This window comes from Sciurus vulgaris, assembly GCF_902686455.1.
Source record: "Sciurus vulgaris genome assembly, chromosome: 18".
NCBI classification, from domain to species: Eukaryota; Metazoa; Chordata; class Mammalia; order Rodentia; family Sciuridae; genus Sciurus; species Sciurus vulgaris.
The window spans coordinates 27,763,571-27,775,902 of record NC_136479.1 but is presented as its reverse complement, the minus strand read 5'-3'; the positions used below and the strand labels follow the sequence as shown (position 1 = coordinate 27,775,902).

Genomic DNA, 12,332 nt, shown 5'->3' with positions numbered 1-12,332 from the left:
TTTGTTCTGTTAAAGAGATGATACTGTCAGGTGAGAATTAGTTATGTTGTAGTTGTATGGAAAGATCTAGAATAAACTAAAGCCTAGAACACAGTGAACACATTAAATAGTAGCTCTTACTATATTTAGTAAAGACAAAGCTCTCACCTATTTCATAAACTTTCAGTTTCTCTGTCTCACAGTTCAACTTTATTAATTTCTCCACAGGGGCTTCAAGGGTTCTCTCTTATTAGCTAATAGCCTTTAGAATAAAAATCCAAAGCCACTAATGAGGATAACAGGGGTTTGAAATCTAGGTCCAGGATCTCTAGTCATTGCCACAAATTCTCCACTTCTCCATCCCCAGACACCATAAACACCAATCCCCAATGCAAGCCATTTCTTAGATGTCTCCTTCAGGGGATCTAGAGGTGTGTCAAAAAATCTTCTTTTTTCCTTTCCTCAGGTTGGGCATGAAGGATACAGAAAATCACATCCCCCAGGAAAGACAAAAGCCCTGAGCAGGTGCAATTTTCCTGATCTATAATCATTCCTCTGGTTGTTCAAGGCTTCTTTCCCTGCCACTTTCAAACTTTCTCCTGCTACGACTAAGTCAAAATTCCACTGCCTGCCAAAAGCCCACTGAAAGTAGTGGTCTCCTCCCATAACCTGGTCTTGCTAACATACTATAAAACTCTGCCTTTGCTGCAGGCCTCCACCGCCCTGCTATTTTCTAGTCTGAAAAGGTGCCCCTCTGATGCCTGATTGATTGACTCTGCTGCTTAATAAAAGACATTGCTGATCTGTTGAAGTCTATTCTGTTTTTTTTTTTTTTTTCCTTATGTTTTGGTTCCCTCACTAAGAATGGGAGTAAGATGAACCTTCCCCATCCTTCTCCCTAACAGTCATGTTATATGGCTGATGAAATCTGGGAAATGATCATTGATCATCTGGCACCCCCATGGTTCCCTGAGGTCAGGGAAGCCTCCAGCCAAGGCTTGTGGGGCTACAGCTGCATTCCCAGACTGTTCCCCTGGTTCCATTCCCTCCCACTCCATAGATGGAGCCCCTTCATGCCCTCCACAGTCCACTCTGGCTAAACAGCAGTCAGTACACGACCCAAAACCAACCCCCTTTTTGGGCTAGTTTTACTACTGTCTTATTACTACGTGGACGGAGCAAGGATGGGATCAGGTCCTTTACTGGTGTGGAGGCATCCGCCTTCTAACCTCCTCTTCCACCCCTCCCTTCCCTTACACACCTAAGACCTCTGGATCAGAGATCACTTTTTGCCTTTTTGTTTCTGCATGCAACACTGGCCTTCTCATTCTTCAGAGGTAAGAGCCCTTCCGTTCTCTTGCAGAAGGCACCCTGCCTGAGACCTCTGCCTCTGGCTTGTCCAGACCTTGGGGGTCCCCACCATTAAGACTGTAGGAGGGATGCCCTCTCATTCTTTGGTGGAACTCTTCCCATAACAGTGGTGTGAGATATTGGGGAACACCTTGATATAGACCACCACCCTGGGTCATATCTCCACAACATGGGAGCTCCCCAGTCTATTCCATGGGACTCCCTCTTAGGTTGACTCATAAAAAAATTTAAGACCCTCCACTTTCAAACTGACCTTAAAACTAAATGCCTCATTAGGTTTAGTACTCAGATCTGGCCACAGTACCAATTATACAATCTAAATCTATGGCCTGAGCTTGCAGGACCTTTGATTAAAAAATTCTCCAAGATTTGGACAATTTCCTCCAATGAAATGGCAAACAGTCTGAGGTTTAGTACCTTCAGGCCTTCCTCTACCTTTGCTCAAAGCCTTCACTGTGCTAGTCCTGCTCTGCACCACAGCTTTTTCTTGCTAACTCACAATTCTCTTTCTTTTTCACCACCCCTGATGAACTCCCTCCCCAAGGCCTCTGTACAATCCTCCTCCTCAAGCCCCCTCATCCAATCCTCCTCCTCAAGTCCCCTCTGGTCCTTCCTTTCACCCTCCATCCAAACCCCACACCCACTCTCCCCCTCTTCATTGACATCATCTCCTCTTACATGATCTAAAACTCTTCTTCCAAAGCACATGTTTCCCCTTTGAGAGGGGGCTGGGGATGAAGGGACAGTACAAGTCCATGTTCCCTTTCCTATGGCAGATACATCCCAAGAGGACAGACTAGGCTCATTTTCTGAAAATCCTACTAAGTTTAGAAAGAGATCATATGTCTGACTCAGGATTACCACCTTACTTGGGCAGATATTTATTACATTCTCACCTATACCCTGACCCCCAAAGAATGTGCCTGTATTTGGTAGGTGGCAAGAGAACTTGTTGACCTCCTCCATATCCCAAGTCCCCATACCAATCACGTAGCAGATACTGCCCTTCCTATGGCTGAACCTAAATGGACATACCAACCCCAAAACCCCAGGGTCACTAAACTCCAACACATGATTACCTGCCTCCTTGAGGGTATGATAAAAAAATCCTCACACCCCGGTTAATTATGGTAAGATCAGGGAAATCAGGCAAGGTTCTGATGAAAATCCTGCCCTTTTTTTGGCCCAACTTACTGAAGCTATTACCAGATAAACCACCCTAGACTTCAACACTCCTGCCAGTACTTTGATTCTCCATGTCCAATTTATTGGAGGGCTTGCACCTGATATCCATAAAAAATTTAGACAGCTAGAAAAGGACCCCGAGACACCTCAGCAGCTACTTCTGGACATTGCTTTCAAAGTCTTTAACAATCCGGAAGATGAGGCAAGAAGGAGAGGGAAAAACATCTTTTTTTTTTTTTTTTTTTGTGAGATGCTGGGGATCGAACCCAGGGCTTTGTGCTTGCAAGGCAAGCACTCTACTGATTGAGCTATCTCCCCAGCCCAGGGAAAAACATCTTAAAGCTAAGTATCAACTCCAAGCCTCATTTATCCATAACCCCAGAAAGGCCCCTGCTGCACATGGCCTCACCAGACCCTCCAACCCACCTCTCGAGCCCTGTTTCTGATGTGGGCAGACAGGACACTGGGCAAAAACCTGACCTAACCCAAAATCCCCCACCAAGCCCTGTCCCAACTGTGGACAATGAGGACACTGGAAGATGTCCCCAGGGAAAGACACCCCTCCCCTAGGCACAAGGCTTCTCAAGTCCCACACACTGCATTACTGAAATGAGGGGGCCCAAACTCCACTGCCCATCACTTCAGATGATACATCTGAGGAGCCCCAAGTTAGAGGGATGGTGAACAGCCAAGCGGTCAACACTGGAGCAAGTCTTTCCCTTCTGACAAAATCAGTGCCATTTTCAAAGCAAATACCCCAATATGGGAGTCTCCAGAAAAACTATGTATCCAGTAAAGACACTTTCCCTTTTTTGGGCATTTGGATCCTTTTCATTTTCCCAATCCTTAATTATCATGCCAAACTGCCCTGTCCCTCTACTGGACCGAGATCTTCATAAACTGAAGGCTTCCTTCTAATCCACGAGCATTTTTTAAAATATTCTCCAGCCTGGACCTAGTCCCTGTGCCCCCTAAGCTTCCTGATCATCCCTTACAAGCTAGAATCAACCCCACTGTCTGGGACACCTCTCAATCCAACACTACCCCCTATTCAAATCCAACTAAAGAACTCCCCTCACCATGTGACTCTTCCTCAATATCATCTAAGTTTGTCAAGTCTGACAGGTTAGAAGCCCATTATCTCCCATTTATTACAGGCTCATCTTCTCACACCAACCCACTCCGCTCACAACTCCCCCATCCTCAGGGTCAAAAAACCCAATGGCTGCGCTGGAGTTATGGCTGGGTGGTAAAGCACTTGCCTGGCACGTGTGAGGCCCTGAATTTGATCCTCAGCATCGCATATAAATAAAAAATAAAACTAAAAATATTCATTGACAACTGAAAAAAGGAAAACAAATCTTCAAAAAAAAAAAAAAAAAAAAAAAAAATTGCTAGACCTGGTGGCACATGCCTATAATCCCAACAGCCTGGAAAACTAAGCTAGGAGGATCACAAATTCAGAGCCGGCCTCAGCAAAAAGTGAGGTGCTAAGCAACTCAGTGAGACCCTGTCTCTAAATAAAATACAAAATAGGGTTGGGGGTGTGGCTCAGTGGTCAAGTGCTCCTGAGTTCAATCCCTAGGGCCAACAAAACAGACCCAATGGCCAATTCCAGCTAGAACAGGGTCTCAGAAAAATCAATAAGGCTATTATCTCCACCTATCCTGTAGTACCCAACCCCTACCCCCTTCTATCTTATATCCCTCCCTCTAACACCCATTTTTCAGTGCCAGACTTGAAAGATGCCTTCTTTACTATTCCCCTCCATCATGTCTCATGCCCACTTTTTGCCTTTACCTGGACTGACCCAGACACTAATTCCTCTCAGCAGCTCACCTGGACTATTCTCCCATAAGGCTTCTGAGAAAGCCCACACTACTTTGGCCAGGCTCTCCAACTTGACTGGCCACTCTGAGTTTATCCCCCACTCATCTCATACAGTATGTAGAGAGGCTCTGTAGCCCCTCAATAGAATTCTCCAAACACTACACTACAATCCTTTCAACTCCCTAGACTTCTGGGGGTACCAGGTCTCTTGATCCAAAGCCCAGCTCTGCTCCCATCAGGTGCAATATTTAGGAATCCTTTTAACCCCCACTACCCATATCATACCCCCAGAAAGATGTGAGCCTCTAAAGGATATTCCTTTACTGTTATGGTTTAGATGTGGTGTACCCCAAAAGCTCACATGTGAGATAATGCAATACAGAGAAGAAATGATTGGGTTACAAGAGTCTTAACAGTAGGGTGTGGCTGGAGGAGGTGGGAATTGGGGTGTGGCTTTGGGTATATATTTGTATCTGGCAAGAGAACACTCTCTTTTTGATTCCTGGTCACGATGTAAGCTGCTTCCCTCCGCCACACTCTTCTGCCATGTTGTTCTGTCTCACTTGGAGCTCTAAAGAATGGAGCCAGCTGTCTGTGGATTGAGATCTCTGAAACTGTGAACCCTCAAATAACCTCTTCCTCCTCTATGATTGTTCTGGTCAGGTCCTTAGTCACAGGAGTGAAAAAGCTAACTAAAACATTTACCTTCCTCTACAAGAGATATGCTTTCCCTCTTGGGTCTTTTCAATGACTTCCATATCTGGATCTCAAAATTCTCTCCTATAGCTAAGTCCCTACATGAAGCCTCAAAACCCCAGATGGCTCACAGATAGGAGTTCCCAAAACAGCTGAACTTCTGTCTGAATTTCTTTCATTTCCTTGCTCCTTTTCCTCTGCTATTTCCATTCTTCCAAACTCTCTTCTCAAATCCTCAACTCTTCATCTACCAAACCCTAATAAGTTTTTCTTCCTGTACTTTCACTCAGAACATGGACAAGCCCTGGAAGTCCATTACCAAAAGGCAGGGAATACCCACACATTCCACTGCTTTCCAATCCAAACAACTAAACTCAGTCTTTCAAGGCTGGCCCCAGTGCCTCAAGATTTTAGCAATAGCAGTCTTCCTCATCCCTGAAGTCCGCAAATTTCCCTTGTATCAACCTATCATTGATCTTACCACACACTCCCTTTCAGATCTCCTCAGTTATCACTCATTCCTCTCCTTCTCCTCAGCCAGAATCCAATCACTCCACACCCACTTTCTGGATCCCTTGACTACCTTATAGCAAGATTCCTCACTAAACCCTGTCACTCTTCTCCCAGTAAAAAACCCTCTACCCCTGTGGTTTTGCATTCCTATCCTGACATTCTTGACTTCTTAATGAACCCTTTTCACACAGAATGGACCAACCAATCCACAACACCCCAGATGGTTCATAGATGGGAGTTCCCAAAACAGCTCCCTTATGTCCCAGGCTTGCTATAAACTAAGGTAAAATTACTGCAAATCCCCCCTTCACCCTACCCCCAGACACAATCTCCCAACAGGCTGAACTAGTAGCCCTCACTCAAGCTTTATGACTAGCCAAAGACAAATCAATTAACATTTTTACAAATTCCAAATATACCTGTAACATTATTCATTCTAACAGCTTAATTTGGAGAAAGTGGTTTCCTCACTCAAAAAAGAACACCTGTTCTCAAGGCCAGTTATATAAAAAATTTACTAGAGGTTACTCTCTTACCCCACCAGGCAGCCATCCTCCATTGTAGAGGACATCAAGCCAATCAATACATTTCCTTAGGAATTATGAGACTGACTGGCCAAACAAGTTGCTCTCTCTAGCCACCACTCTATAAACTATCACAAACTCCTAATTCAGCTTCACACTCTATTCCCACAAAACTCCCAACTCCCCCCCAACAAAACTAAAGCTCTATTATTGTACCTGCATATTCGGTTCCATCATGATCTTCATTCCCTTTAGTTATTTCTAAAGAATTCCCTAAACCTATCCTCTTCAGATTTACAGTATCTTCAACAAATTTCTCAATCTTGCACCATCTGTCTCAAGGCTAATCCTAACTCCAATGTGAGACCACCCCCATTTCCACACTCCAAGCTAGGGGAGACCTTCCTGCCATGGACCAGCATCTTGACTTCACCCAAACACCCCCTACAGGAAAAAGTAAATATCTCCTAGTCTTGGTAGACTCCTTTACTGGATGGGCTGAGGCCTTTCCAACTACCAATAAAAGGGCTTCTACAGTTGCAACCCTACTTTCCTGAGAAATAAGTCCACGCTTTGGTTTACCTGCTTCCTTCCAGTCCAACAATGGCCGGGAATTCATCTCCTCTATTACCAAGAATTAGTTAAATTTTTGCATATACAGTGGCACTGCCACATTCCCTGTCATCCACAGGCCTCGGGAAAAGTTGAAAGGTTAAATAGGACCTAAAAGGCAACCTTAAACAACTATCTACAGAATCCCACTTGGATTGGATTAAGCTCTTCCCTTTGGCCTTTCTCTAACTCCAAGCTCTCCCCAAGAAGCCTCTCATGATTAGCCCATTTGAACTCCTCCATGGAGGACCCTTTGGTCCCACCCACCATTCAACCTCAATCACCAAACATTCCTCCTGATGTCCTGAATCCCCTCCAAGCCCACCTCAGGGCGGCCCTCTGGGAACATGCCCACTTCCATCTTCCTCAGCAGCAATCTCCAGGAAGCCCTACTATTTCTATAAGGGACCTGGTGTTCCTTTCTCCCCAACAACTTTAAAAGTCCACTTACAAGAAAAATGGAAGGGCCCCTTCAGGATTATTCTAATCACCCCAACTGCAGCCAAATTAGGCCACCCCTCTTGGGTCTATTTAAGCAACTTAAAGCTCATTCCTGCTAATGCCTCTTATCAATCTGTTCCCACAGGTCCCATCTGACTATGCATTTCCCGCCTTCCAATTAATTCCAAGGAAGGAGCTGATTCTTTTACCTAGATGCCACTTTCTCAGCTGTCTTTCCACACTTTAACAATTCTCAGAAATGACTTATATTCATTATATTTACTATCCCTTCATCTTTGCCCTTCCCAAACTCTCGACCTTATCTGGGAACTCTGACTAGAAGGACCATTCCTTGATCTGACTCCCACTCAAATCTCCTTTTTCTCCTTGTACATTCTATATATCATCTTTGACTTTACAGACAGCCACACCAGACATCAGGAAAATGTATGCACCTAAAGCAATATGACCAAACCCTAGCTCTTCATGATAGTAATCTTATTAAACTCACCAGAGTACTGCTAGGAGATCCACCCTGCACCCATTGCATTTCTAAACGAGGAAACACAAACTTTCACTGCCTACCCTTATCAACACCTCAACTGCTATGAAGGCAGACAGACCCCCACTCTTTGCTCTCATGAAAACAAATGATACTGGATGGGCCAAAGCAAGGGAAACAATGCCAGATTTACATGCAAGGGCCCTCCAGGGCAATGGGTATGCTGAACTTACCATACCCACCGTGGTATGCCCGAAGGGGTTGGGGTCCAAGATCAGGCCTCACAAACCATTCTTAGACCCCAAATACCACAGATAATACAGACACATTTCCATCCTACCAGAACTTCCTTGCACTTCCCTGATCCTATGAGGTCATATACTTTGAATCCCCAAATTAACACGCTTATCAACCTAACTGATCAACCTCTAAAACTCATCAACCCACACTTAGCCCAAGATTCCTCATTCTGTTTGCAGCATGGTCCCCTTTGATACTTTGCCAGATACTATGAACGTATCTGGACTAAGTTAATCACGAATTCCTCAAACACTAGGCCAAAACTCAATGGGGGTCGAATTGTTTCAAACCCCCCCGCCAATGTATTAAGCCAAAATACAATATAAAACCAGTTCATCATCTTCAAGAAGTGAAATGCAACAATATTCAATAGCTCAATCCAAACTCCATGCCTTGGTGCCCCACCTCAATTCCACAACTTCCTTTCTATGTGGGACTCATATTTACCCTTGTCTGCCAAGAAACTGGACCACTCTTTGTATGTTAGTGTTCCTTACCTCTCAAAATGATATTCTACCTAACAACAAAAGCCTACCCATCCCAGTAACAGCATACACCAGATATAAGAGAGCCCTCCAAGTTACTCTTACTTGTAGAACTAGGCATATCCCTTAGGACTGGCACAGGAACAGGTGTCTGGAAATTGCAATTCATTATTATAAAAAGCTATCAGAACAAGTTACTGAAGACATCCAACAGATCGCCAACTCAATATCAACCCTACAAAATCAGCTGGACTCTTTGGCATCTATTGTGCTGCAAAATCAGCAGGGTTTTGATCTCCTCACGGCTGAACTGAACGCAGTGGCCTTTGTCTCTTCCTGGGGAAGAATGCTGTTTCTAGGTAAACCAATCGGGATTGGTAGAAGATAAAGTGAAGCAGCTTCAGGACCGCCTGGAACAAGAGGGGAGAACTGGCTGATTCCTGGGGGGTCCTCACTGGGGGATCTGGGATGGTGGACTTCCTAGTTACTCCCCCTTATATCTCCTTTAATATTCATCTTCCTCATAATAACCTTTCTTCCTTGTATTCTTAACTTCATACAAAGACAACTTCTTAGTAAAGCGACCCGTTTGGCTCAAACTGCTTCCCAGGAACACATCAAAGCTATTTTTCTCCTGCCATCAGGATCGAATTCCCTGAAACCACCATAGCAAAAGACTGCCTTAAGTGATCCTGAAACCTCTTCAATATACACCCCCTTTCAGCCTCAACAGCCAGAGTCTCTGTAACCTCTTCCAGGGTTCTGAAAGGTGATTCCCCCCACCCCAACTTTGCCCCTTCTCTGCAGGAAGCAGTCCGATGTGATACCAACACCCCTATTCATTATCCCTTATTCAGAGTCTGGAATAAAGGATGCAGAAAATCATGTACACCAAGGACATAGGCCCTGAGCATGTACAATTTCCCTTATCTATAATCATTCCTTTGGTTGTTTAAGGCCTCTCTGCCTGCCGCTTCCAAAATTTTTCCTGCTATGATTTAGCCAAAATTCACCTACCTGCCAAAAGTACTTGTCTCCTCCCATAACCTGGTCTTGCCAACACACTATAAAACTCTGACTTTTGCTGCAGCCCCCGCCATTTTCTACCCTGAAAATGCACTCCTCCGACGCGTGACTTATTGACTCTTGTGCTTAATAAAAGGCATTGCCAATCTGTTCAGGTCTGCTCCTGTTTGGGTCATTATTGCTCACAAGGTAAAGCATCGTCTCTTCGCAGGATCCACATATCCAGGTCAACTGCTACCAAGCCACTTATCTCAAAGGAGGAATGGTTTACAGGGTCCTTCACCTGCAGCCCGGCAACCTGCATGCAGGGAGGTTGGGCACGTGCCCGAAGTTGCTCAGGGTTCCGCATCATGGGTGGAAGTGCAATAGTGGTCCACTTCATATTTTGAACATAACCCTTGCTGCTCTGCCACTGCAACTTTTTTTTTTTTTTTTTTTAATATGGACTTTCTCTTCCTCTCTCCCTGCTCCTTCCTGATCTTACAGGAAACAGGATTACCTTTCCTCCCCATCCTAGGCAGTCATCTTTCCCTGAGCACACACTCAACATAGGAAAGCAATCCAGACTTTGGGGATGGTACCAGATCTCAGAAAGGACTCTCCCAAATTAACAAGTGAATTACAACTCCAGACAGAGAACATGTGGAATGAAGCCTTTGAGTCACCTCTTTAAAAGCCCCCTGTTCCTGCTGATAGGCAAAATCACAAGTCTTTGGAACAGGGGTCCCCTGTGCTTCTCCTTTGCTAGCAAAGCAATTAACCGTTTTCCTTTTTCTCAAAACCGTGTCCTCCTTATTGGATTGGCATCGGGGACAAGGACCAGCTTTCGACGCGGACGGATCAGGGGCCACCTCCCACGCCGGCCTCGTCGCCCGCCGGGCACGTGCGGGACTCCGTGGGAAGGCTGGCGGCGCTAGCGCTCTCCTCGCTCGCTGCACCGGGCTCGGACACACGAGCCCTATCCTCACAAGCGTTGGGCATCCGGCGCCAACTTGTTTCCAGACTGCGAACGGCGGCCTTCCCCCGCCGCCCACCGCGGCCGGAGTTCAAAGTGACAGTCCCTCTCCTCTCGCTTCTCCAGGCCGCGGTCGGAGCACGGACACCACTTGCCGCGGGGGCCTGGGGCCCGGGAGAGGCCGGGAAGGGCCAACGGAGGAGACTCAGTCTCTCGAGTGGTCGCTTTGCGCAGCAGACCGAGGGGCCGGCTCACGAAACTTCCCCAAGGGGCGGCGGCGGCGGCTCCGCCACCCGCGCCTCGCCGCCCGCCCCCGGCCCGCGCCCTCCACTCGGCCCCGCGCCCTCAGAGCCTGCCCCCGCCCCCACCCGGGGCTTAGCGGAGGCGCCGGGCTGGGAGGCCGCTCGCCTCACAGGGCTGCCGAACATCTCGCGCGCGCCCGCGGCCGACACTTACTCGCCACTCAACCAGCCGGCTCGCGAGGCGGGCTAGGTGGCCTCCGCACCGCGGCGTTCAGTCACCTCGAGCGGCCGCCGACAGTTCCGTCGCCGCAGCCGAGGCCGCCGCTGCGCTCCTTCCGGCCCCTACGCGGCGTCACCTCGCGCCTGCGCACAGCGCCCCCTCCCGACTAGCGACAGGAAGAACCATAGAGGCAAGCCGGGTGCCGGGGAGGAGGGACCCGGGGAGGGAGACCATAGAGAGGGCCGCTAGCCCCGCCTCCATCTTCTTCAGTGCTGCGGAGACTTGACTCCCCCATCAGGCGGGAGGACAAAAGGGACGGAGACCCTCGAGCCCTCGAGGGGTCTCCATCTCCTTACAGTTAAAAAGGGTAAAGGGGGGTGGCCGTGAAAATCGACTAGCTGTCCACTTATTTGAACCCCCAACATATACCCCCTGTGCCTTTGTACACATATCTTAAGAGCATCCTGTGCGCCAGGCTCTGTTCTAGGAATTGCGGATAATGAGGTAAAAAGGGTCCCTGTTCTCACAAAGCTTACATTTTAATTGGTAAGTTAATAATCAACTAAAATCCTGGCTCAGGCAGGGTGTGTTCTGGGAAAAATACAGCTGGGGGTGGGGGGGGGGCGCCGAACAAAGCCAAGAAAGGGATACAAAGCAGTCAGGGAAAGCATTTCCTGCAGAGAAGACGTTGAGGCCAAAAAGGTAAGGAAAGGAAGGAGCCAGGTTACCTTTGGAGGATCACTTTAAGCAGAGAGGATAGAAAAGGCAAAAGCCCTCATTTGGGAATATGGAAAAGAGCAAGAATGCTAATATGAGGGCAGCGCAGTGAGTCGCGTGGGGGTGTAGAGAATGGGGTTGGTGAGGTGGCAGCCACCCAGTCATAAATGCTTTTGTGGATTTGATTCTAAGGGTGGGGTGAAGCTACTGGAAGGTTGGGAGCAGGGATCTGAGTTAATCACCTTGTTTTCCAAAGATCATTTTGGTTGCTATTTGAAAAGGTACACACGATAGTAGAAGCTTTGCAGAGAAGTAGGAATGGGCAGGAAAGTCAATTAGGAAGCTACTGCAGAAATCTCTAAGTGCAAAAGTCTATGTGACTTGGACCAATATTATCAGGGAGGAGGTGAGATGTCAGATTAGGGATTTTTTTTTTAAAGTAAAGAAGAGACGATCTGGGATGGAGCAGAGGAAGGATGAAAAAGAAAGGAGTCAAAGATGATCACATGGTTTTTGGTTTGTGCAACTGGCTGAATGGTGGTTCCATGTGGGAGAAACATATTCTGTTCAGAGTAGATTGAAGCGAGCATGTTTTGGACATGTTAATTGCCAAGTAGACCTTCAAGTAGGCAATTAGATATATTTAGAGGCCAGGGATTTTAGTTGGGGTAAAAATACTGCATGTTCTCACATAAACATAGAAGCTAAAATAATTGATCTCCCACACACAGAGA

The 12,332-nt window shown here is 46.8% G+C and overlaps 2 protein-coding genes across 2 annotated transcripts in view; one reads left to right on the top strand and one right to left on the bottom strand.

Annotated features, from left to right (window-relative positions):
* Window positions 1–10,230, bottom strand: part of RNF216 (ring finger protein 216) — a 189,310-nt gene extending 179,080 nt beyond the window's left edge. Inside the window, exon 1 of the mRNA XM_079120168.1 lies at window positions 9,456–10,230. Coding sequence (XP_078976294.1) covers window positions 9,456–9,482 — 27 coding nt within the window. The 5' untranslated portion in view covers window positions 9,483–10,230. The remainder of the gene's footprint in view (window positions 1–9,455) is intronic.
* Window positions 10,231–11,510: 1,280 nt separating this feature from the next.
* Window positions 11,511–12,332, top strand: part of LOC306649317 (zinc finger protein 10-like) — a 73,047-nt gene continuing 72,225 nt past the window's right edge. The window contains exon 1 of the mRNA XM_079120163.1: window positions 11,511–11,583. The gene's annotated coding sequence lies outside the window, so the exon portion shown is untranslated. The remainder of the gene's footprint in view (window positions 11,584–12,332) is intronic.